We start from the raw sequence: 26,491 nt of genomic DNA on the forward strand, positions 1-26,491 counted from the left end.
TGGCTAAGAACCAGGTCAGAAAACGGGAGACTGAGTTCTAGTCTCACTTTAGGCATGAAAGGCAGCTGGATGACTTTGAGCCAGTCACCTTCAGCCCAACCTACCTCATAGGGTGGTTGTTATGGAAAACAGGAGGATATATTATGCATGCTCACCAACTTGAGTTATTTATAAACATAATAAAGGATTGGAAAAGTTCTAGGCAAGCCAGTACTTAGAATTGTTTGCCTCTGAACTTCAGTCTAACATCCAAATCACCCAAACCTTATCAGTGTGTATAATGAGGAATAATCAGTGTAAAAATATTCAATGCATCTGCTTAGCTGTTCTGTACCTTTGTCAAACCAAAAGATTTCCACAGAAGACACCAAGAATACAGGGCTAAGACGACAAAAATACCAAAATCATCACTGCTGTTAAACACAAGCCACAAAAGAGTTTACTTCAATTTTATTTCTACTTAAACAGGTTTTGGATGATACATCATGCAGTCTGCGAGTGTATCCATACAGTTTGATAGATAGTATTTGAGAACCAAGATCCAAAGACTTAACTATAGAGAAGGAAGGGGAGATTTAGGTTTGCTGTTATAGAGCTTAATTCATTACAGCATCTTTTATGCAATAGTGGAAATTGCCACAGAGATTGTAACCATCAGAAAAAGGATCCACATTTCATTTTTCCCTAAAACAAGCTATTGTACAGATACACAGGTCCCAGAGAATACACATCTGGAATACACACTACACACGTTACAAACTAGACATGTATACTTCTACAGAATGCCTCAATCCCTATTCTTCCTTCACATTGTCCACTATTAAAAGAAGCTTTAAAAAATGACAGACACAATTATTTAGATGTAAGACACAATCTTAGAAATAGTTTTGTGTGGGTGCCTAAAAAAACAATCATCCTTTGTGTTCTTGGTTCAAAAAGGCATTATAGGAAACAATAACAGATTGCTTTCCAATAAGGCATCATCCCACAATTCTGCCGTGAACAGATTCATTATTTCGAAAACATAGCCATATTCTTGCCTCAGACTATGAAGGCTTAGGGCCAATTCACCACCAGTAAGCTACAGCTTACACTGCACAACCTGTTTTTCAACACAGCCTATAATGAGACCCCCCCAAAATTACAGTAATCCTTTGTGGAATAAACCTAATAAACAAGATATATATTTGCTACATGAAAGATAAGCTTTGGGATTGTGTTGTTTTTTAAGAAAGGAAGTACTGGTACTTTCATTTATAAATGAAGTAACAAAATACGTCACATGTTCTTTTTCATTCATTGACTATGGGAACAGATTTTAAAAAGCCAGCTTTTAGATATTAGTAGAGTTTACATTATGTCAAGCTAATTAATTCAGACTAATCTATTCTTAACTTAATTCAGCAGAATGTAGCAAGTGTGATCAAAATCGTTCCATTGTCTCAGTGGCAGAAGGCTAAATTAAAAAGTTATCCTAAGGAGGTACATAAATAAAAACAACTATAAAGAAAATATGATTGAAATTAGAAATGAGTTTCACTTTCAGTCAGAAAATTCTATAAGTACATAACATACTTTTTGAGTTTTCAAGAATTAAACTCTATATCTTCCTATCATTTAAAGAATGCTAACTATAACTATAAAAAAAGCAAAGGAGAAAAGGACTTTTTAAAGAGTAAATCAAATATCTGGAATTTAGGAAGCAATACAAACATACTGTAAAATTAGCATCAAAAACTTAAAAGAATGGCTTAGAAATATCACACAAAACAATTCTAGCAGCAGTGAGTCAACAACATAATAAAAGTGTGTGGCTCATTTTCAAAATGCATCCATAAGCATTGCAATATACTGTGTCTTTGTGTCCCATTTCAGAAGGCAGTCTGACATCTTTGACCCAAACTGGAAAAATTTGTTTTGAGGCCTCAGTCAAGGAGAGACTTAAGTTAGAAGAACTGACTGGCTGATCAGCAACTAACAATTCTGGGGCATCAAAGCTAACTTTTCCTTACATCCTAATATAAGCATCATGTTAACCTCACAATTTTTAATTTCAAAAGTGCTTAATGTCAAAACACAGTATCCTGTTCTCATTTCCTATCAGTGGGGATTGATCAGGCGTAGTGCTTGCATTCACAGTATCAAAACATCTTAAACAATATTTAAATGCACAAAAAGGATTGTTTAAAATATGTTTTAAAATAAAACCTCATTAACTGTGCATTGTAAGAGCTCATCTGCCTATGAAAATAGTTATAGTGAGATTGCTTGAAACATCCTCCATGATGCACATTCTAGTTGGAATATTTAGAATATTTCCTATTAGGATGTCCTAGCTGAAATTTCCTCAAACATTGTTCAGGTTGTGTGTGTGTGTTGTTTTTTTTAACTAATTGGGAACATTATGCGTGTAGTCATGTGTGTGCCTATAACTTGGTGTTCAACAATTTGCAACTAAAAAGATGGCCTCATTAATCCCAGAAAAAGGGATTGTGAATGTGGCAAATTCACATTTCAAGTGGTGGACAATGTAATATACATGTGTAACAATATTTAAAAACACAAACATTTACAAAAAGAAATAAAATAAATGCAAAATAAGGTATTTCATTAAACACGTCACAAAAGTTTCTCCCTTCCCTCACAATTAGTGCAATATTTAATAAATTAAATAAGATCCAATCATCTTTGCTACAGTCGAGAATGCCTAACCTACATCGTGATAAAATATCTGATAACCATCTTTCTAAAGGCTTTATAAGCAGAATAGCTTTTTAGGTAAAAGTATTTCCTCCCAAAAAAATTAGCAGCTCCCAATTTACAGTTAATTTTAGTGAAAGCCACAGTGACAGAATGGAATGAATGTACATTGAAATTCAATCATTTTGAACCTCATATTCTTTTGAAAAAGCATGTTTCTATGCATGGTTTTCAATGTATATATCTAAAACATATGCAAAATAAATATAACTGACACATTAAGCTGCGGATTTATCTTGTTTATCTGCCTTGTTATCCATGTTTTCCACTTAAAATACAACTTAACACTTCATGTCTGTCATTAAGTAAGAATACAATGAGGGTGTACTATACCATCTTCTTGGGCAGACTGCCATAAGGTTCAGTATTAGCATCTAATGTTATGAATGCTCTGGATTATAACATTATTTCAATCATTCTTCCTTTTTGCTTTTGCTCTGCACTCTAAACATGCATACCTATTCCTAGTCAACCCTTTGGAAAAGGGTTTTTAATCTTATTAGAGCAGAATTTTCCCCACATTTCTGACTTCTACTATGATCTCTGAAAATCAAGGAGAAATTAGACTTTCACCCACTATTCTAAATTTACTTTTAATATTCATATTAATCAAAACCATTGCTTCTGCATAATCACCTGAAGATCCATAAGAGACATTATAGATCAAATCCTAAACTTTGAGATTATGATATACCCACATGATCATTGGCTTTTAAGACTAAAACTATGCTAACCATGTTCATCCTTCTATATGTCTACTGTTATCTGATCTCTACCAAGCAAATGTACTCATTATTTAGCTTTTCATCTCTACCCTTTTAAAACAAATTCAACATTTCACCAGGGTAATAAAAATGAACTATTTGAGGTACTTAATTTTTTTTAGAAAGCAGATTGGGGCGGGAGGCTATTTTCAAACTATATAGCTGCACCCTGTCAATTTCTAAAAATATAAAATGATGCACATATTACACAGAAAATAAAAAAAAACCAGTGATGGAATCAAATCATCTGGTTTGTTGCTATGGTTGTTCGATGGCTAATTCTTGGGTATCACATTTTTGCTGATGCACCAAAATACTTAAAACAGAACAAAACATCATCAGTGCAAGCACAGAATCTTCCACAAGAATGGCACAGAGGGGTAAAATGCAGTCAGTCAATGACAGGGATTGAGCAGCAGACTCTGGGTATCATTACCCTAGGATAATGTGTTAGATACACTGTACAAGGTTTGGAAAGGGAAAAGTGTATTGGACACACTTCTGTACATATGGAGATTGGACAAAGCTGAAACATTTGAAACCGGTGCATTGCCGATGGCTATAGAACATGTACAACGAACAGAAATATAGTTCCAGTTCTCTGTAAAAAAAAGTAGTAGTGAATTGATGACAACTTTCCACATGCCAAGTACCATCTGGTCAGTCTGGAAAAAAATAGACAGACATAAAATGTGTTAGTGCAAATCATATTTTTAGGAGCAGAATAGCGGAATACTAGAATAGCTTTTTGTGCATTAATTTGTTTTCAAAAAGTATATAATCATCATATGGAGAAAACCAGTTTGGTATACTGGTGAAGGTACCACGTTAAAAAACAGGAGAGTGTGAGTTCTAGGCCCTCCTTAGCCATGAAAGCCAGTTGGGTGACCTCCGGCCAGTCATTCTCTCTCAGCCCAACTCACCTGACAGGGTGATTGTTGTGGGGAAAATAGAAGGAAGAAGGAATGTTAGGTACCGCATTTTTCAGAGTATAAGACGCACCTTTTTCCCTCAAAAAAGAAGCTGAAAATCTGGGTGCATCTTATACACTGAATACAGCATTTTTGACCTCCCGAAACCCCACCCCTTCACAAAAATGGACGTGCATAGCCCTTATGAGGCTTCCAGAATGCTCCTGGGGGCTGGGGAGGATAAAAATTAGCAAAACCAGGCTGCTTTTTGGCCCCCCAACCTCCAGGAGCACTCTATAAGCCTCCTAAAGGCTATGCATGGCCTATTTTTGACAAAAAAAAGGTTAGGGTTAGGATTAGGCCCATTTTTGCGAGGTCTGCAGAGTGCAAAAACTTTTCTTTTAAATTTGCCTCTTCAAAATCTTGGTGTGTCTTACACTCCGAAAAATACAGTATGTATTCTTGAGTTGTTTATAAAAATAAAAAAGCAGGATTTTAAAATAAATAAATAAATAAATAAATAAATAAATAAATAAATAAATAAATAAATAAATAAATAAATAAATGTGGGGCTGCCAAACAGAAACCTTCATACAAGATGGGATTGCTTGAGGGGGGGAAACGAGCTTTGGAAATTGTTTTGTGTGTTTATATTTGTAAAAAGCTTCTAGATCTACAATTCATTCAAAGGAGTTTTCCATTTTTTTCTTTACAAAATTAACTCAAAATCTGACAATCCAATAATAATCCATGAACCAAGACTTACAACACAAGAATATATTGTGCAATAATAAGTTTAATCAAATGTATTGCAGAACAAGTCAAGTTTTGGGGAATAGGTAGGTGAAAGGGAGAATACTAGAAATTGCACCAAGCAGTGGTTTGGGACTGCTGAAAAGAACAGTCTGTTTTGTTCTATCGATCAGGTGCCCCAAAAGATGAAGCAAAAGTTCCTCAAATCAGAAGAAGGGAGACAACAGCTCTAGTGTGTGTTTGATCTAAACTCTCTCAAGCTTTATTCATTTTGAATTGCACTCAAATTGACTACTTATATAAGGATACTAAACACTAAAATAAGGATATTGAGTTAGAACTGGCAAAGAGTAAACTCAGATTCATCCTCAAGTCCAGCTATTCAATGGATTGTCTTGGAAAAGTAATTATATTTCTAATGGTTTAGAGCAGGGGTGGGGAACTATGGCCCTTTTATGACTTGTAAACTTCAACTCCCAGAATCCCTGAGCCAGCCATGCTGGCTCAGGAATTCTGGGAGTTGAAGTCCACAAGTCATAAAGGGCAATTGTTCCCCATCTCTGGTCTAGAGGGATGTCTACTTGGGCATACAATACATACTAACAAACATATTCCCAGATCAAGCTGAGTTATTTGCAAGTCTGGTCTTCAATCTGGCTGTTCTTATCTTAGCTGTCCCTCTTCAAGACCTTCAGGATTGGTGAAGATAAGTTTCCTATTGTGACTGAGCTATGAAATCTTTCTGAACCTATATTGGTAGACTGTAAGTATGTACAGTAACTTACAAATGCCTATGTACTTACCTGTTATTTACTTCATGTTTTGGTAATATGCACCACCTCCCCGAATGGCATGAATGGCTGTAGGAGATGATGCTGGATAATGACCAGGGCGAATAGGCTTGGCTGCAAAGAGAAAAAGCAAAGTCAAGGAATTTTTTTTGTTTTAAGCCAAGGAGTGGACTACTCTTCTTCCAAACAATCATAACCTGATTTTTTTTCCTCTGTGGGAAACTTAAAGTGCTAATGCCACAGATATTCCAAACAATAATATACAATTCATAAATTCTTTCTCATTGAAAAATACCATAGATTCCTTTGTTTTTGTTCTCAAATTGATTTTGTCTTTTTATCTGCTTTCAAAAAGTTTGTTATTCTCCTCTCTTGGCTTCTGGAGTTGGAAGAATTTCTCCTACAAGTATTTTAATACGGAAAGGAATAATCAGTTATATGAATCCCCCACTACCACTTCAAGTACTATAGCAAAACTACAAGTGTAATAACCAATAGTGTAAATTAGGTTTTTGACAAAGCTATTAATATCATCAAGATGACAGAATACAATAAATTAATAGGTAGTAGGAATAATCAATTTCATGTATCCCACAGAAACTACTTGGTTAGATATATCTGGACAAATTATATGAAAACTGCATTTTGGGTTCAGGCTAAGTGCAGAGGTATTAAAGGTGTTGTGTTTGATGGTTAATGCTGCAACAACAGTATGAACAAGAGATAATGGGTATGTTTATCTATGAATAAAAAAATAAAAAAACTAGCAAAGTGAAGTCTTCTGTTGCTATTTTTTATTTATAAAGTGAAGACGTGACAACTAGTTGAGGGACGTGCAAAGTATTTGAATATAATCCTTCACAATATGTGGGACTAAGAACCAAACATCTCTCTACGAATCACTTAACACAGCCACATTTTTCTGCAAGTCTCATTGAGCAGCTTCAAAAAATGTTGCATTTTTGTACAGTGGTACCGCAGTACCCATCATTGATTGGCTTCAGGAGGTATGATGAGTACCAAAAACAATGAGTACCAAAGAATTTTTCCCATAAGGAATAATATAGTGAGTCACAAGAAAGCTGGCACTGAAAAGTTCTAGCTTGTATGTTGAGTAGCAAACAAACAACAAGAACCGGGACAAACTTTTTGTATCAAAATGGGTTGAGGACTAAGCAAAACAACTGAGCACACAGTACTTTGCAACATGAGATTGAAAGTACAGTGCTACTTTGGTACTCAACTGCTTTGAAACTCATCAAATTTAATTCAAGTTAATACTCACAAAGTAATAAAACTCCTGAAGTCACTGTTCAGGAATGCTCTTCTAAAACCGATAGTCATTTATACCTAAAAATAGAAGTATTTTCCCCAGGAAAAAAATCTATAAACCCATGGTATTTGCTGAATTTATTGTGAGCTTGGAGTATTTTATAAATAATCCTTGATTTACAGCCATTTGTTTAGTGGTTGTTTGAAGTTACAGTGGCACTGAAAGAAGTGACTTATAACCACTTACAATTGTTGCAGCATCCCCACAATCACATGAACAAAATTTGGGCACTTGGCAACTGGCACATGTTTACAGTAGTTGCAGCATCCTATAGTCAGATTATCATCATTTGTGCCTTTTTCAACCACCTTCTGACAATCACAGTCAGTGGGGGGAGCTGAGTTTGCTTAACAACCATGTGATTCACTTAACAACCATGGCAAAAAGGTTGTAAAATCAGACATGAATCATTTAACAACTGCCCTGCTTATTAGCTGAAACTCTGGACACAATTATGATTATACATCAAGGATTCCTCTGTATTAGGAGGCAGAATCCATACCAATTTGAGCGGAATGGGCTCGTCTTGCCATGTTCTTGGCTCTGACAGCCTCCTTAATGCGGTCCACTTCTTGCTGGTACCGTTTCCGATCCCGCATGGCATTCTCCTTGGCCTCCTTCAAAGCACTTTCCAAGGCCTTCACTCTCTCTGCTGTAGCTCGAAGTCGTTTTTCTAGCTTTGGAAGTTCACAACGAAGATCTGCATTGTCACGTACCAGCTGCAAAAGATGGAAAGACTCATCTTTTTTTTTTTTTACAATATGACACACAAACACAAGATTTTTACAATATCATACACATAAGAACCTAAATTTTTTAAATACTTATTATTTTCAATAAGTAAATAATACTTTAAAAGATACATAGCCTGTTTGGATGATATTTCTTGGGTGCAAATGCTCCAAATTTAATGTACATTTTGCAATTTTTATCAGTTTAAAGTGTATTGGAAAACACACTGTAAACTGAACTATACTGATAAAAGCAAATAAAGAAATTAATGTCATTTCCCCCATTTTTTTGGCATTTTTAGCACTGTCTGTATTGATTTTGCTTGACAACAGTTTTATTCAGTCCTGTAATTTCAACAGGAAGAGGGAAAAGAAAAGAAAGAAAAGCATGGAGGGAAGAAAAACACTAATTTAAACCTTGCAAGCTATATATAGGGCTTCCATAAGACAAAAAGAGCAATGATATTTGGTGCAATAAATTGTTGCATAATAAGGACAGGTAAAACTTCTAGGTTTAAGTCTAGACTACAGTCCCCAGAGTTCTTTGCCACTTGCTGTGCTTCCCGGGCTAATGGGAGATCATCTCTGAAACTTCAGGAAAGCTCAGTTGATAACTCCATTGCACACACTCATTATCATGCCTATGGTAAACAAATTTCTGCTTATCACCAAAACCTCCACCACATAGAACTTTTTTTGCAATCCTTATGCAAAGGATATAATATTGATACTGTAAAGTCAGTGATGCAAGCTAACCAGCACTTTGCTTTTCACACTGACCATTGTTCATTAGTGCATGCCCCATCAAAGTCACTCAAATTCTTAAAGGCTGAAATGGAATAAGGGACTTCGGGCTCTCCAGATGTGGCTAACATTCAATTCCCAAAAGCCTCAGCTAACATGATTGACAGTTAGGGATGCTGAGCGCTGTAGTTCAACAACATTGGAAGTACCACACTCTAGTCCATTTTGATATTGTTAGGTACATTATGCAATTTGTCTGTGGGCTCCAAGGTAGAAACCTGCTAAAAATCCAATTTGAATTAAAAGAAGTTGAAGAGCTCTGTTGTAAAAAACAGAGGATTCAACATAATATGCAACTAGATTAAGATTAAGATTTAGTTTATTTGTATGCCGCCCTTCTCCGGGAGGGACTCAAAGGGGGAGAAGGGAACAGAAAACACAATACACGTGATTAAAATAAACAATAATCATACAACCATACAAGTCGAGAGGGGAGGGGAACTCATCAACCCCAGGCCTGCCGGCACAGCCAGGTTTTGACGGCTTTCCGGAAGGCCTGGAGAGAGATGAGGGTCCGAATCTCCGCGGGGAGTTCGTTCCAAAGGGCCGGAGCTGCCACAGAGAAGGCCCTCCCCCGGGTAGTAGCCAGGTGGCATTGGCTGGTGAACGGAACCTGGAGGAGGCCGACTCTGTGTGATCTAACGGGTCTTTGGGAGGTAATTGGCAGCAGGCGGTCTCTCAAGTACCCAGGTCCAATACCATGAAGGGCTTTATAAGTTACGACTAGCACTTTGAAGCGTATCCGAAGACCGATCGGTAGCCAGTGCAGCTCGCGGAGGATAGGTGTAACGTGGGTGTACCGAGGTGCACCCACAATTGCTCGCGCGGCTGCATTCTGGACGAGTTGAAGTCTCCGAATACTCTTCAAGGGCTGCCCCATGTAGAGCGCATTGCAGTAGTCCAGTCTAGAGGTCACGAGGGCATGAGTGACTGTTGCGAGTGCCTCCCGGTTCAGGTAGGGACGCAACTGGTGCACCAGGCGAACCTGGGCAAATGCCCCCCTGGTCACAGCCGACAGGTGAACTAGCGGCTCCCCCCTTTTTATCTGATTTTATCTGATTTTCAGGTGCTGCCTTTTGGCTCATCTGGCAAGGCTCTTATAAACTGATTGAAAATTCCATTTTTACTTTAAATAAGTGTGCTCAAATGTCTTCTTGAAAGAGCTGTAACTCAACTGTTATACACAATTATGTAAGGTTTGTTTTTCCAGTCTCCTTATTCTGCAGCTGTTGAATTTAGACAAATTAGGAAAACCACAGGGTAGAAATGACCGATGTAATGATACTCCTACCTGTTTGTGAACTTTTGTAAGTTGTTCCAGGTTGTTTTCCAAGAAGGAGATTTTCTGCTTCTGGGCAGCACTTCCACCTCCATCATCACTGTCCAATTCCACACTCTATGCCGAGCAAACAATACAGAAATTAAATGATGGTTGAGAACAGCAACAAAAAACTTACATTGCCTATGAAATTTAACTTGGGATAAGCATAAAGCATTCAACTAGATGTAATTCTTAGATTTCTGGATATAATTTACATTGTTATAATTGGCATGGTTTAAGACAACAGGGAAATCTTTAAGAAAAGTTACACAGTCCCAAGTTAATCCTTTCAAATGATTCAGTGTATTTACATACTACTAAGACTCTTGTTCCTTAACCTTTAACTGGATGTAACAGTTTTTAAACCAAGGTACCTCAATTGGGTTAGCTTACAGAAAGGTTCAAAATCCATGACTGCCCTAGTATTGAAATTTAGCTAGTTTTATAAAATGTTTTATGACATAAAAATTATCATAGAACAGTTTATGACATAATGCAAAGTGTCATAAGACATTTTTTGGGCTGATGTTATGTAGTGCAACATGGGCCGTTTTCAAGGCCACTACATCTCTGAATGTGTCCCAATGTTTCCAGTGAAGCTAGTAAACCAGAAGTTCTGTCATTGTAAAAGACTTGGAAGAATCTGGTAAGGAAATATCTCTGAAATGGTGGTCACTGGTTGTCTAGTAATTTAAACCTTTCACATTCATCAGTCATCCTCTGCTTTCTATTCCAACCGAACTCTTGACTGAACAAGAGTACTTGCTTGAGACATAAGGAGAGATTTGGGGAGTTACAGTTAAGGTCAAATACATAGAGATTATGAAATGTTTCCAGAGTAATGTAATAATTATACACCAGACTGGCAAATCAATAGCTACTTTTTAAAATATTTATTGAAGTAATGCTTTTAACTATTTCAAAAAGTTTTCACATTCTGAAATAATTGGTATCTATTCTCCTTTTTTAAAGGAAAGTTTAAGAGGTAGTGAAAAGCATTGCAAATAAATTTGGAACAAAGTGGAAACATTCCTGCCGAGACTATTTTACAATGAAGATTGTAAGTTTTTTAAAAAAAATTAAATTGGTTCCTCTTCATGACCTTATGCTTGAAGTATTGTATCAGAGATTTTAATACTGTATTTCAATATGAACCACCTTTTCCTTAATCCTTCTTGCTCTACTCTTTCATAACCATAAAACTATAGTCCAAAATACAACTACATGTTATACTGATTGAAACAACAGTATAAAGTCAAAAATATTCTAAGGAGGAGTTAGACTTTCCTCATCCTCTGGATTAATTTTAGTTTATTTAGTGAAGGCAAAAACATACAATTTTGTATGTTTTTCCCTCTGAAATACACCTTTAACACTTTTATTATTTTCATGTAAGTATCAAAATATAAAAGTACACTGTACCTGGACTTAGACTGCCCTTAATGAATAAATTACAACAATATGCCTATGTGTAAAGTTAGCATTATACATTCCCTCCAGTCATGTTTATAATCCAAGCTTTTGAAATTATTTGATAATGATATTTATCAGTGCATGCAATTATTCTCAGATATTCCAATGCAAGCAAGATATATTAAAAGCAATTATGTTTCAACAGATAGCTTGACAAACATTTTCACCAAAGCAAAATGATGTTTTTAGCATAATTCTAATCTTTCAGCCAAAGATTTTATCTTACTTTTTTTACTCTGGTGGTGAGGTCTTGAACAAAGAGTTTACGTAAGTTGTGAAGAGTTTGAAGTTCTCGAGCCTGTAAATAGACATATACATAAATTTGAGGGGGGGGGAATAGAATTCTCTACAGAATCTTAGCATTTCTTCAGAATGATGGTGACAATTTCTGTCCCTTATGTGCATCTCTGCAATGTCACAATGTATGTTCAAGAGTAGTGGTGCTTGCATCACAATATGCATGCTGCTATTTTTTTCATTTGTCCCTCATCTCCCACTCGAGACACCTCTACCTAATACAGATCATTTTAAACAGAAACACAAAGGCAAAGTTATCCAAGCACACCAATAACAGTACTTTAACTATAGGTAAATCATAGTGTAGTATAAGTGCACTGCAGAACCAGGTTTAGTGGTTAAGGCACCAGGTTAGGAAGTGGGAGACTGTGAGTTCAAGTCCTGCCTTAGTCATGAAAGGCAGCTGGGCGATATTGGGCCTGTTAGTCTGTCTCAGCACAACTCACTTCACAGGCCTGTTGTTGTAGGAAAATCAGAGGAGGAAGGTGTACTGGATATGTTCTCCATCTTGAGTTATTTGTAAAAACAATAAAGGCCTGATAGAAATAAATAAAATAAACTACTGTGGTATTACAGCAGCTAAAGTGAAACCAAAAAAAGTGGTTAGCCCTCAATTGTTTAACAGTTACCCTGTTTCCCTGAAAATAAGACCTCCCCAGATAATAAGCCTTCCCCGAAAATATTGCAATATAGCAGCAGCCATGAGGTGATCACACTCGCCACCTCCTGCACTTCAAAAATAATAAAACCTCTCTGAAAATAAGGCCAAGAACTTATTTTGGGGGTCAAAAGAAAATAAGACCCTGTCTTATTTTTGGGGAAACACCATATCTGTTGAACAACTGTGAATCACTGACAAATTCACAGATTTTCACAGATAATTGTTCACAGATCACTGTTAACTGATTGAGGGATAACCATTTCTATTTTTTTTTAAATATATATATATTAATTGCACTTTCTTGCACACTATATAGCATGCATATATGCTTTAACTGCTTTCCAGGAGATGACAAGGATGGGAATTATCTGGATTTTGGTGGTTACAACTTGTTTCACAGGGATGGAATAGCAATGGAGAACTGTTTCCTTCGCTCCTTCCTCTTTACTTCTGTAACCCCTAACCCCCATAGGCAACTGAGGAAGATACCACAATCTGTGGTATCAGAATCAGCTGAGAGCTCTAACAGAAAGTCTCCCTCCCACCCTCAATTTCTCTTCACAAGCAACTTCTCCTTCCAGGGCTTCCTCACATGGGTTCTCCACAGGATTTAATAAGCAATCCTGCAGGTACCTCGGTAAAAAGCCATACAGGATGTTCTAAGTCAAGCATCTTGAAGTAAATTTAGAAACGTATCATTAACCACTGCAGGGCCTACAAGATATTTATAGTGCGATTTTAGTGACTAGTGTATGTCAACCAATGAGTTATTGAATTTTGGACCATCTGTAGCAACCTGAATCAGTTCTTATGAGATACAAAGTATAGGAAACATGCAAAAAGTGAATGCCCCTACCATACCAGGATCATTTATCAGGATAATTGGCAATGGGAATTTCCTCGGGTATTTCTGACACAATGCCCTCAAATTATAATCTCTTTTCTGGAAAGTTATTTCAGGAATACAACTATGATTCGGTTAATACATACCACAGTTTCTTCTAGTCCTTTAAGATCCTCCCTTGCTTGTTCCCTCTTATCATTAAGTAATCTAGATTAAAAAAAACAAGTGTACAACTCAGAAAATACAAATACAAAATACAAAGAGTCCCCAAACTGCAAAACATTAAGCCAGATCATCTTCTAATGTCTAAACCACAGGTGTGCAATCTTTTGGCTTGCCTGCACCACATTGAGTGAAGAGGAATTGTTTTGGGCTGCATATAATATACATAATATAATGTATATAAATGACATCATGTTAAAAGTTCACGATTGCCAGGTGTGGGTTGGACATGCTTGGTCAATAGGATTTTTTAATATTAGCAACTAAGCATTTTGACAAACTCATCCGGTGCTTCATGATCGTAGGAAATTCATGAATGGACTCAGTTTACATTGTAACAAGAAAACTCAATAAAACATTTTAAAATGTATCTGAAAATTAGTTTACATAAATTTCAACAAGAAACAAAACTATCTTAAGAGGTACATCAGCTTGCTTATATTCACACTCAATTAAAAAGAAAATTACTTTTTAGCTATCCTAAGCATATGTACTGCCACATTATGACTGCAGGTAATATAAACCAAATCCAATTTTCTCCCATTTTCACAGAATTAGGTATGTAAAATACTAATGGATTAACATAACTCAAGTTTTCTTTTGTTTCTTCTTTAAGGATTATATGCCATAAAATATGATATAGTTTCCTATATTTTTCGAGATAGAAACTATTTCTATTTCCCAAGACAATGAATGTGTTAACCAGAGGTGGATTGCTCCCAGTTCGGCCAGGATCAGGCGAACCGGTAGTAGCAGTGGCGGGAGGCTCTGCCCACCTACACGGACTCCCGAACTGATAGTAAAAAAACTTGACAACCCACCACTGGTGCTAACTACAGATTTCTGTAATATTCTCAGGCAAAAATATTTCATAATCTTGTAGCGTTTAAGGAAGTAATTCTTTATTTGGGTGGGTGGAATGAAGTCTAGGATCCAAATAGCATGTTGACTTTTCAAATGAAGGAGAAGTCACTTCTAAAGATCATTTTGGCACTACGCAAAATCCAAGGTCTAATTTGCTCAACCTGTATACTGAATATTTGCTCAATCTATAGACCGAATATTGCGGGATGATGGATTGGAAGTTGAGCAAGTTTTTAAAAGGAGGGTGAAATATGAATAATCACTCTGCTGATGACCCTCTATTGAGAGCTGAAAATACAAATTATCTGGAACTAATGGAAGCTGAGAAGCACAATAGGAAAAATGGCATTAAGTTTAAATATAAAGAAAGCCAAAGTCATAACCACAGGGACAGTAACCCAGCCATAAAACTGACAGTGAAAATAACTTAAGTGTTTGATAGGTTCTGACTTTTAGGATTGACCATGAACAGTAAAGAAACCAGTGGTCAAGACTTAACAACATAGATTAGCACTTGGTAGGATAGCAATGAAGGCCTTGCAAAAGATATTCAGATATTCATATTCTATTAGATCAGAATTGTGCAGGCGATGATTTTATCCGTAACTCACTACGGAAGCAAAAACTTGAAGCAGTAGGACAGGTTAGAGTATTGACTCTTGAAATTTGCTTTTGCATAAGAGTCCTGAGAATACCATGGATACCAAGAAAATGAGCAAACGAGTCATAATTTATGTGAGGCACAAATAACCATCCTCACAGCATCATATTTTGGACACATTATGCAGACCTAAGCAGACCTGCATAATGTTGGGAAAATGGAAAGAAAAAGAAGACAATTAAGCTTGAAATTTCCATTGCTAAGCACGATGGTTCTAAAGTGAGTTGCACCCCATTTTATGACACTTTTTACCACAGTTTTTAAGGAAATCGCTGCAATTAAGTGAATCCTGCAGTTGTTGCAAATCTGGCTTCCCCCATTGACTTTGCTTGTCAGAAGCTGACTGGGAAGGGTACAAATGATGATTATATGATCCCAGGACAATGCAACCGTTATAAATACATGCCAGTTGCCAAGCCCCTGAATTTTGAGATCACATGACCAAGGGAATGCTGCAATGGTGGTAAGTGTGAAAGTCATAAGTCACTTTTCTCACTGCCATTTTAACTTTGAACTGTTACTACATGAATGGTTGTAAATTGAGGACTATCTGCATTAACAAGAGCAACAGAGTTCTGAGTTTAATTCGAATCTCCAAAATCGTAAATCTGTATGTTGGTGAGGATAGTTAAAATCCTGCTCTATTGAACTTTGACACCAGGGTACTAATAAAATCCTGACAATGTACCCATATTTTTAGAAGAAAGTATAAAATTCTCTCTTCACCATATTGGCTTAAGACCTGATTATTTTCTTTTAGGCAGTTTAAAATCGTATTTTTAAATAAATTATGGCTATCCAGTTGTAGTGTCATCTTTGGAATGACTGTTAAGTGGATATGCATTTACTATTTACACTTACATTGGACCACTCAATTAAGACCAGATGTTTTAACAACAATCCTGTCCTTGCAATTATTAAAATTGGAATGGGGTGGGATAGGGTATAACCAAAACCATGGTCTTATAGGTCTGTTAATTCTTTTCTGCTCTAGAGTTGAGTCTCTAGGATGAGAAATTAAACCTCTATGAAGGAGCCCTTGCTCGATTGTGAATCTAAAGATGGTAAAATATATTTGTAGCTAATAGAATGCCCTCCCCCCCAGTATTTGCTGTAAACTTCAATCTAAATATATTTTACCATCTTTAGATTCACAATCGAGCAAGGGCTCCTATTTGGGGAGGATGACTAGTAAAAATGATCAGAGGACTTTTTGATAACATAAAAAAGAATGGAGAATTTTCAACTCATAAAATATAAATAATAATATGCAAATGTTGAGAAATGCTAATTCTGTAAATTATAGCACTATACATGCTAATAGAGTCTGACAGAGATTACATTCTAATAACATCTGGATAGCCAGAGGTTTCTGACCTTGGTCAGGATGGCATCCTGCATATATTATTTTAGGAATGTCCATTCATAACAGGAAAGGGAATCCAGGTAACTTACATAAGTTTTTCCAACTTATTTTCCCGTTCTTGGTCTTCTATTTTTAATTTTTCATAGTCTGAACTCAGTTTTTCTTGTTCCAGCTGCAACTTCTGATTCATACTGCAGAACAGAAAATAACTTAAATTAAAAGTGGTACTGCAGGGAGAGAAATACAAGCCATTATGCATTTGTCATAAGACCACAATTACCCAATATACTTCTGTTTCAAACCTTTAGAGAATTTTCTTATAATCATCTTAAATATCAAATCACTGTTGTTTCTGACATAGCTGTTACTCCATGCTATGTAATATTGAAAAGAAATGGGATATTACCACACTCCATTTCAACCACTGGATTCTACTTTTTCAAGAAAACTTGAAAGTAGTTTTTAATAAGCAGTGTTTTTTTCTGACATAGCTGTTACTCCATGCTATGTAATATTGAAGAGAAATGGGATATTACCACACTCCATTTCAACCACCGGATTCTACTTTTTCAAGAAAACTTGAAAATAGTTTTTAATAAGCAGTACTGATCTCTCAAAATCATTCAATAAAGTAAGTACTGATCTCAATACCACTCAATAAAATGTATCATTCTACATTTTATCTGTATAACTACTGAAACTGTTTGTGACAAACAGTGCTCTAAATGCATCTCAAGGTATTGATTAATGTTTAACACCATATTATATTTCTGATATTTTAAATCCAGAGTTATATGTACCGTATTTTGGGAGTATAAGATGCACCTTTTTCCCTCAAAAAAGAGGCTGAAAATCTGGGTGAGTCTTATACACTGAATACAGCATTTGTTTGCCTCCTGAAGCCCCACCCCTTCACCAAAATGGCCATGCATACCCTTATGGAGGCTTTCAGAGAGCTCCTGGGGGCTGGGGAGCACAGAAATGAGCAAAAACGGGCCATTTTTTTTGCCCAATTCCCCCCCCCCGGAGCACTCTATAAGCCTCCATAAGGCTATGCATGCAATTTTCTTGACAAAAATCTCGCCCGTTTTTGCACAAATCTGGCCTTATTTGCTTGTATTTGCCCCCCCCCCCCGACACGCCAGGAGCACTCTGCAAGCCTCCCAAAGGCTATTCATGCCTTAAAAAAAAAAAAGGCCCATTTTCGCAAAAAAACGGGCTGTTTTTGGGAGGTTTGCAGAGTGCAAAAACTTTTTTTTTCCTTTCCGAAAGCTGTTTAGTTAGAGTGATTGATGAGAATTAGATTGATTAAATGCTGTGCCAGGAGAAACAAAGTCTTAGGTGCTGCAGATTGTCAGTGATTTCCTTCTCCAGCACATGGATAAATACACCTGGAAACATCTACCTACCTACCTACCTATCTACTCTCTCTCTCCCTACCTACCTACTGTATTTCTCTCTCTCTCTATTTCTCTCTCTCTATCCCTCTACCTACCAACCTACCACTCTCTCTTTCTATTTTTTTCTCTCTCTCTCTACCTGCCTACTGTATTTCTCTCTCTCTCCTTTATCTACCTACCTACCTAACTACTCTCTCTCTCCCTACCTACCTACTGTATTTCTCTCTCTCTCTCCCTATGTAGCTACATACCTGTTGTGGCCCAGCAGGAGCCGTTGGAGCTGCCACCAGACTCCGACAGCGAGGGGCCCTATGACTCAGCTCTGGAGGACCCTGGACAGGGTTCCGACTCCGAGCAGGGCGCAGAGAGATTGATTGGCCACCAGGTGGCGCCTGAGCCTTGGACCAGTAGGGAGGAGACAAGGGAGAGTGATCCAGAAGCCAGCAGTGAGTTGTTCCTGGATGCACGCCATTGAAGAGCTACTAGGCGTCAGGAACAATTACGCAATTACAGGAGGTAATCGCACTCAGCTGGTGGCCATTAGGCTCCTCTCCAGACTATAAAAAAGACTGCTGGTGCACAGGGGCCTCTTGCAGAAGTCAACGCATTGACTAAAGAGAACTGTGTAACTAACTTGGCAGGCTGGATTGCTGCCAAGGTTTGTCTGAGTTGCTGCCAAGGTTTGTCTGAGTTGGTGCCAAGGTCCTTATCTGTTTGTTTGCTTGGCTTTCAGCCACCGAGATTCTGGTCTTGCTATTAAAGGACATTCTAGTTAAGCTTGTCTCGGATTTTGTTACTGGATGGAGGAGGGGGTCAGAACACATACCTACCTACTCTCTCTCTCTCTCTCTCCTCTCTCTATTTCTCTCTCTCTCTATCCCTCTATCTACCTAGCTACTTTTTAAAAAATTTGCCTCTTCAAAACCTTGGTGCGACTTATACTCTGGTGCGTCTTATACTCTGAAAAATATGGTATGCCTTGGACATAAACATGATACTTTGCTGCATTTTTTAATTATTAAAACAGGAGCACTTTATAGATGGTTCTTTGTTCTTTCTGAGTTTACTTATTTGTTCAAATTGCCACAAGAAGATTCTAGAAAAACACATCTGCAGCAGTACTCATTTGGTTTTCTTGAGTGCTTTGCCAATAAATATAAGCAATACATCATCAAATAGAAATCAAATAGGTCATCAGCAGTAGTCTGTATATAGATGTATATACACTTGCAAAATTATTCAAAACTGTACTGGGGAATGTGAAAGTAAACATACTCTCTGATATCATCAATAATTTTCTGTTTCTCCTCAATCTCATCTCGTAATCGAGAGAGCTGTTTCTGATGAGCTTCCCTATGACTCTCCATCTGTTGCTCCAAGGTATTCTGTTCGTAGAAGAAATAAATAAATTACAATAATTTAATATTTTACTCATGGCTTTTCCTATTACATCAAATACAACCTTCGTATCTTAGAATTGCTGAGATTCTTGTATATACCATTTTTTTCCATTCAAAACTAAGCTCAGAAAATTAACATCAGTTTTCCCAATCATGTCCCAACAATTCTGCTTTCGGAACTAACCCATATATATATATATGTGTTATATGCCTCTCATAAATCAAAAGGATGTACAGAAGAAATTACTGAACTTGTGTTGGGGTATGTAAGGAGTTGAGTAAAATCTGGATTGTGTTTCTGTAGATGACCAGGCTGAACTTGAGGGCGGAGTTCATACACACAATCAGTCTGGAGTCCCTATACTAGTGATGGCGAACCTTTTTTGGCTTGCATGCCAAAAGCGGGGGGGACGCAGGGGAGTCGTGCATGAGTGTGCCACACCCATAATGCTTTGCACCCAACCCCAGCACGCATGCATGCACGACCAGCGCTCCCCTCCTATTTTTGGAATGCTTCTGCGCCCTCCCCAGGCTCCAGAGGCTTTATAGGAGCCTGGGGAGGGCGAAAACAGCCTCCCCTCCGCCCTGCAGAGGCCTCCGGAGCATGAAAAACAGGCCCTATGGGCAAACCAGAAGTTTAGGAACGGACTTCCGGTTTGCTCGTAGTGCCGGTTTTAGCCCTCCAGAGCCTTCAGGGGCCTTTAGGCGGCCTCCTTGAAGGCTCCGGAGGGCAAAAAACGACCCTACGAGCAAACTGGAAGTCACTTCCAGGTTGCTCATAGGGCCGGTTTTAGTCCTCCAGAGCATTCAGGGAAGCCTCCAGAAAGCCCCTGAAGGCTCTGGAGGGCTAAAACCGGCACTATGAGCAAACTGGATGTACATCCCCAAACTTCTGGTTTGCCCATAGGGCTGGTTTTTCAAGCTCCGGAGGCTTCAGCTGACAGGGCAGCACCTCGCATGCCCCTGTGGCATGCATGCCATAGGTTCACCATCACAGCCATATACCCACAAAAGAGACCTAAGTCCAGCCCCCCTTGGACTCCAATGACTCTTATCTGTTATCTTTGGGGCCATCTAAAATTACCTTCATTTCCTCTGCATCCTGTAGCAAAGTCAGATGCTCCTTCTCTTTATCTTTGAAACTGACTTCGTGCATTTTTTCTGTTCAAATGAAGAGGACAGTTGAGCAACCTTTTAATGGGATATAGTTTAAGAAGTATTAATCAAGTTCTGAAAAAGACTTCCTTGTGCAAAAGATGACTTTCTACTTTTATTACCCTGGAGGGACAAAGAAACATTAACAGGTGTTTCAGCAGAACAATTTGTGTCAAGCTACTTTTAGCCCACGGTTTTTAAGAAATACTTTCTTCCAACAAAAGCCAACTCCATTTGTGCTCCTAAAAATAGAACATTCCATGTGTTGCACACGTTCCCCCCATCTGTTGTCATGCCAGCTGTAATCTTTAAAGCCCATCCCTGTGACCAATTCAGAAGATCAGAAGCCTAGCATTCTAGCACATGTACAAAAATTGCCCTTGTACAGCAAAATATGCCAATCAGCATGAGTTGAGTTTTGATCCTTGCCATATTGCAGCTAGTAAAGTATGACTATACAGGTAGTCCTTGATTTACAACAGTTCATTTAGTGAACTGAAGGCCTCATGGCATTCAGAAAAGCTGTTAAAACCTGGCTGTTCCAGCAGGCCTGGGGCTGTTGACCTTATTATGTAGGGTCCAGCCCCAATCAGAACGTATGCGTGTTGGTGAATTTTTAAATTATTTTTATTTTTATTTCTTTTCTTGTCTTGTCTTTTGTAAGCCGCCCGGAGTCCCCCGGGATTGGGCGGCCTATAAATCTAATAAATTGAATTGAATTGAATTGAATTTAGTGACCATTCAAAGTTACAACAGCACTGAAAAAAAGTGACTTAAGACTGTTTTTCACACTTACGACCGTTGTCGCATCTCCATGGTCACGTGATCCAAATTCAGATGCTTGGCAACCGACACATATTTATGATGGTTGCAGTATCCTAGGATCATGTGACCCAACTTTTGCAAACTTCTGACGAGCAAAGTCAATGGGGAAGCCAGATTCGCTTAACAACCGGGTTACTAAATTAACAACTGCAGTGATCCACTTACCAACTGTGGCAAGAAAGGTCGTAAAATGGGGGGGGGACTCACTTAACAAATGTCTCGTTTAGCAACAAATCTTTAGCAACAGAAATTTTGGGATCAATTGTGGTCCTAAATTGAGGATTACCTCTACAACAGTATATTTTCTTGTGTAAGATTGATAGATTCCACTGACATAATAAATGTCACCAAAGCAGTATTAGTTCTCCCAATTTGGACAGCATTAACCACTTTGAAAGAACTTGGTGAATCCTTATCTCAGAAAGGAAGGTGACAATGGAAAGGAACTACCAGACAGAAAAATCAATATATGTTAGAAAAAATGAAATTCAAGGCTGCTATTGAGGGTGTATAATTTCTGAAATTATAGTACAGGGGTCCCCAAATTTGGCCACTTTAAGACTTGTGGATTTCAACTCCCAGAATTCTCCAGCCAGCTGTACAAGTCTTAAAGTGGCCAAGTTTGAAGACCTCCGTTATAGTACCTTGTGCCCGCAATTTGGCCAGCTCTTCATTAAGAGAGTCCTGCATTTCTTCCAACTGCCTTCGTTTCTGCTCCATATTCTGCATATAATCTGTAAGGGACTTGATCTTTGCTTCATGCTTTGGAAGTCGAAAAGGAAACAAGCAGAAAATTGTGTGTTTAACGTACATCAAAAACGATGAGAAACTGATTTTAAAAAAAATAACAAAGGAACAGTTTAATCACCTGAGAGATGAGGAGCTGACAAGAGGCAAGTTCCCTCTCGTTGGCATTCATTTTTCTATTAGAATCTATCTGGGTACTCTCCAGCTGTTTGCTGCGATTCACCAGAGATTTCACTTCAGACTTCATCTTGCTGATGTACAGCCGTGCCATGGTAAACTCTTCTTCAATCACACCATTCACATCAGCTAACTGCAAGCACAAAAAACCCCTGTATTATTCATCTTTTACGGGAAAATTTCCATTTTTTAAAATTATCTGAACAGAGATGTAGACGTCTATACTTGTTACTGAAATTGGCATAATATATACTGTTCTTCCCTAACATCTGACACTTATGGATCCCCATCCCCCCCATTTATCTGTGGGTAGAAATAGATATTAAATTGCTAGTACAGGTTTTTGAATCTGAGTAGCGCTTCTTAGCATTAAATCTTATAGCTTTACATCCCTTGCTGTCTACATTATGATGCCACAACTCTACATCTTTATTACATCATAAGTTCTCAGGCCCGGTGGGTCAGTCAGTGGCTTAATGATTCTGGAAATGGTCTCAGCTCCAGTAGTTTGAGCCCTAGTATTGCAAAGCAGGGTGAGCTCCTGTCACTCGCCTCAGCTTCTGTCCACCTAAAACAGCCCGTGGTGCCCATGGTGATGCCGTGACCTCTCTCTCATAGTGCCTGGAGGCTGTTAGGGGCTGGATGGGGAGCAAGAGATTGAAACTGAACCCTGGCAAGACTGAATGGCTCTGGGTTTGGAGTTATTTGGCCCAGGGAGAATTGCCACCTTTGTTCTTGAATGGGGTGGCATTACCCCAAACAGACTCTGTGCGTAATTTGGGGTTTCTCCTGGACTCATGACTCCTGCTCGAAAAGCAGGTGGCAGTCGTGGCCAGGAGGGCCTTTGCACAACTGTAAGTTGTTCACCAGTTACACCCATTCCTGGACCTACAATCCCTACTCACAGTTACTCATGCCATAGTAACTTCCCATATTGACTACTGCAACATGCTCTACATGGGGCTGCCCGTGAAGAGCATCCAGAAGCTCCAGTTGGTGCAAAATGCAGCTTCCCACATGGTTTTGTGTATCACCTCTCCTGTGGGAGCTGCATTGGTTGCTGATTTGCTTCTGGGTGCAAATTCAAGGTGCTAGTTGTCACCTTTAAAGCCCTTCATGGCTTGGGACCAGGTTATCTGAGGGACCATCTCTTGCCGGTCACATCTACCTGACCCATCAGAGTGGGAACCCAGAAGAAGGGCCTTCTCCATGGTGGCTCCCTCTCTCTGGAACATTATTCCCCAAGAGATTAGAATGGCCCCCAGTTTAAGATTCTTCCAGAAGACACTGAAGACCTGGTTCTTCCAGTGGGCCTGGGGAAAGCAGAGTGGGATGGAGATCATTAAATGGGGGTGGGTGGGTTATTTTATTATATTATTTTATTAATTTATTATATGATTCTTTCTTTTATTAGTTTTATTGTTTTTTTATACATGGTTTTTATATTTTTGTAAGCCACCTTGAGTTGCTTTGTACAAATAGGCGGCAATATAAAATAGATGGATGGATGGATGGATGGATGGATGGATGGATGGATGGATGGATGGATGGATGGATGGATGGATGGATAGATAGATAGATAGATAGATAGATAGATAGATAGATAGATAGATAGATAGATAGATAGATAGATAGATAGATAGATAGCTTATTCTATGCAAGTAGATAGATAGGTACAACTCCAGTGGGGAGACGAGCTGGTGCTCTGTGCAGCGGACAGATTCCTGACTGTTCTGTACTTCCCTGTTTGGGGTGCCCGTTTGCAAGGCCCCTTCCCATCCGGGTAGGGAGGGGGCCTTGCGTAATGCTGGAGGAAGAGCTGCTTGTCTTTCTCTCTGATGGGAAGCCAGCTCACCCTCCTGTGTCGCGCACCTTGGGAAATGTGCATTTCCTACAATAGGGCTAGTACCTTGGCAAGCCAAACCAAAACTCTGCAATAGCACTGCGGTCTCCTGACTACTGTGACAATGCCATACGATGATGATATCATCATCATCATCATCATCATCATCATCATCATCATCATCATCATCATCATCATCATCATCATCATTTCTCAAAACCATCAGAGAATGAAAGTGTTTTTTATTTTTATTCAGTACATAAAAATATGGAACTTCTTTATACAGCCATGAGTATTGGTTCTGTTGTATACAATTCCATTTTTTTTCTCTTCCCCCTACAATTCTGGCTCTAATAAAAGCCTACCTTGAGATAAAGTTATCTGCCTTCAGTGCCAAAAGTGCCTATTTCCAATAAAGAGGATTTATTTAAAAGAGAATGCAATAGAAAAAATAAAAAGTATTGCACTGACTAACTATTGGCTGTATCAATCAAATGCACCCCATATAACCTGCTTATCCATCACTGGAATCAAATCTGATAGCTTTTTACTTTTTATTTAGTTGTAAGGACTGAGATATGCATACTCTATATACCAATGATGGCTAGCCTTTTTTGGATCGTGTGCCAAAAGCGGGGGGAATGCAGAAGGGTTGTGCACAGGCATGCCCACACCCATAATATTATGCGCGTGACCCCAGCGCTCATGCGTGCTTGACCCAAAGCACCAGAGCGCGCGCGATCCCCCCTATGCCTTCACGCACACCAGCACTCCTCCCCCCACTTTTGGTGTACTTTTTTTGTCCTCCCCAGGCTCCAGAGGCTTTCTAGGAGCATGGGGAGGGTGAAAACAGCCTCCACCACCTTCCCGAAGGCTTCAGGAGCTTCCCTGAAGCCTCTGGAGGATGAAAAACGGCTCTACAGGCAACCCAGAAGTTCGGGAACGGTGACTTCCAGTTTGTCCATACGGCCATTTTTCACCCTCTGGAGCCTTCAGGAAGCCTTCGGAGTGCAAAAAACAGCTTTAAAAGAAGGCCAAAGCCATCTGGCCAGCATGCACATGCACGCTGAAGCTGGCAGGGCAACACCTCGCGTGCCCTAACAAATGGCTCCGCGTGCCACAGGTTCACCATCACGGGTATATACAGTCTTCTCTAGCCTTTGCATCTTTCTGATATGTGAACTTCCCAGAATTTTCAGCCAGCATAGCCACTGCTGAATGTTTGGAAAGCTGAGCTATTCACATCTGGGAGGTGTTCAACAAATGAGTCACAACTATATAATATCAGATACACAACATCAATATAGCTATTTAAAAAAGTGGGACTAGAACACAATGCCACAAATACCATCTTGTTCATTTTCATATCTTTTGCTGTGGTTCACTATCTGATTTACGATCCTCAAGGATTATTTTTAATGTAGTCAATATTTTTGAAGCTGAAATGTTTCTCTCTTGCTATATTGTTTCTTACAATATCGGCAAACTTACTGTTTTCACATCATTAGTACCAATGATGCCACCAATCTCTCCCAGGTCCTTAAGCAATAAATTCAATATTTCAGTAGCTCTCTTTTTCTGATGATTACTAAGTTCTTGCAACTGTCCCAGCTCTCTTTGTGTACTTGACAGAGCAGACTGGAAAATAATAAGAACACAGCTTACATAGTGAATTATGATGAAAAGCAATTGCATGTCACACTTTAAAAAAATGTTTTTGTAGGTTACGCTATGGTTTCTACATTGGATGTACTTGGACAGACATTATTTCCTAAAATTTAAATGCAATGAGTCAAACACCCACAGTCTACTTCGTAAAGAAGCCTCAAACTGAGCATCACTTTTCACTTGGGATATAAACAATAGTCAAGCTTTCTACTGTTACACAAAAAACCATTCAATTTTTGGCACCTTCATTCATATTTGTTTTCATTAAATTAAGAATAACCCCAGAATTCTAGATCAGATAGGTGGTTTTATATTTAACATCAAATAGTGGCAGAGATGAAGTATCCAGAACTATGGCCTTACTCTATATCAGCGGTGGTATTCTGCCAGTTCAGACTGGTTCGCCCTAATCGGTAGCAGAAATGGCAAGGGGCAGTGCCCACCCACCCGGGCTCTATGGCATCCCATTTAGGCCCCTTTTTTAGCCAAAGTGCATGTGCGGAAGGCTGAGTGCATGCACAGACATAGCGCATGCGAAGCACGCACACATACACACACGCTCACATTTGTGAACTGGTAGGAAAGGCAAGTGAATACCACCCCTGCTCTATATGTTCCAGTTTAAGGTAGGCATTAAAGAGAATTAGGCATTAAATGAAAAATGTCCAAAACCTAGCTATTATATGGCAGAGAAATAATTCCCAGCAACACCTTCTGGAA

The 26,491-nt window shown here is 38.6% G+C and overlaps 1 protein-coding gene across 1 annotated transcript in view; it reads right to left on the bottom strand.

The window, feature by feature from the left end:
* Positions 1-434: 434 nt before the first annotated feature.
* Positions 435-26,491, bottom strand: part of KIF5C (kinesin family member 5C) — a 90,880-nt gene continuing 64,823 nt past the window's right edge. Inside the window, exons 15-26 of the mRNA XM_087710656.1 lie at positions 25,595-25,741; positions 22,205-22,393; positions 21,981-22,098; positions 20,441-20,517; positions 19,232-19,341; positions 16,646-16,747; positions 13,590-13,650; positions 11,868-11,939; positions 10,139-10,243; positions 7,815-8,031; positions 5,992-6,093; positions 435-4,189 (exon numbers count right to left, since the gene is read on the bottom strand). Of these exons, the coding sequence (XP_087566782.1) occupies positions 5,999-6,093; positions 7,815-8,031; positions 10,139-10,243; positions 11,868-11,939; positions 13,590-13,650; positions 16,646-16,747; positions 19,232-19,341; positions 20,441-20,517; positions 21,981-22,098; positions 22,205-22,393; positions 25,595-25,741 (1,293 nt within the window). The 3' untranslated portion in view covers positions 435-4,189; positions 5,992-5,998. The remainder of the gene's footprint in view (positions 4,190-5,991; positions 6,094-7,814; positions 8,032-10,138; positions 10,244-11,867; positions 11,940-13,589; positions 13,651-16,645; positions 16,748-19,231; positions 19,342-20,440; positions 20,518-21,980; positions 22,099-22,204; positions 22,394-25,594; positions 25,742-26,491) is intronic.

This window comes from Thamnophis sirtalis, unplaced genomic scaffold (genome assembly GCF_051295495.1).
Source record: "Thamnophis sirtalis isolate CommonGarterSnake01/CBP01778 unplaced genomic scaffold, rThaSir2_p1.2 scaffold_1, whole genome shotgun sequence".
Lineage (NCBI taxonomy): Eukaryota > Metazoa > Chordata > Lepidosauria > Squamata > Natricidae > Thamnophis > Thamnophis sirtalis.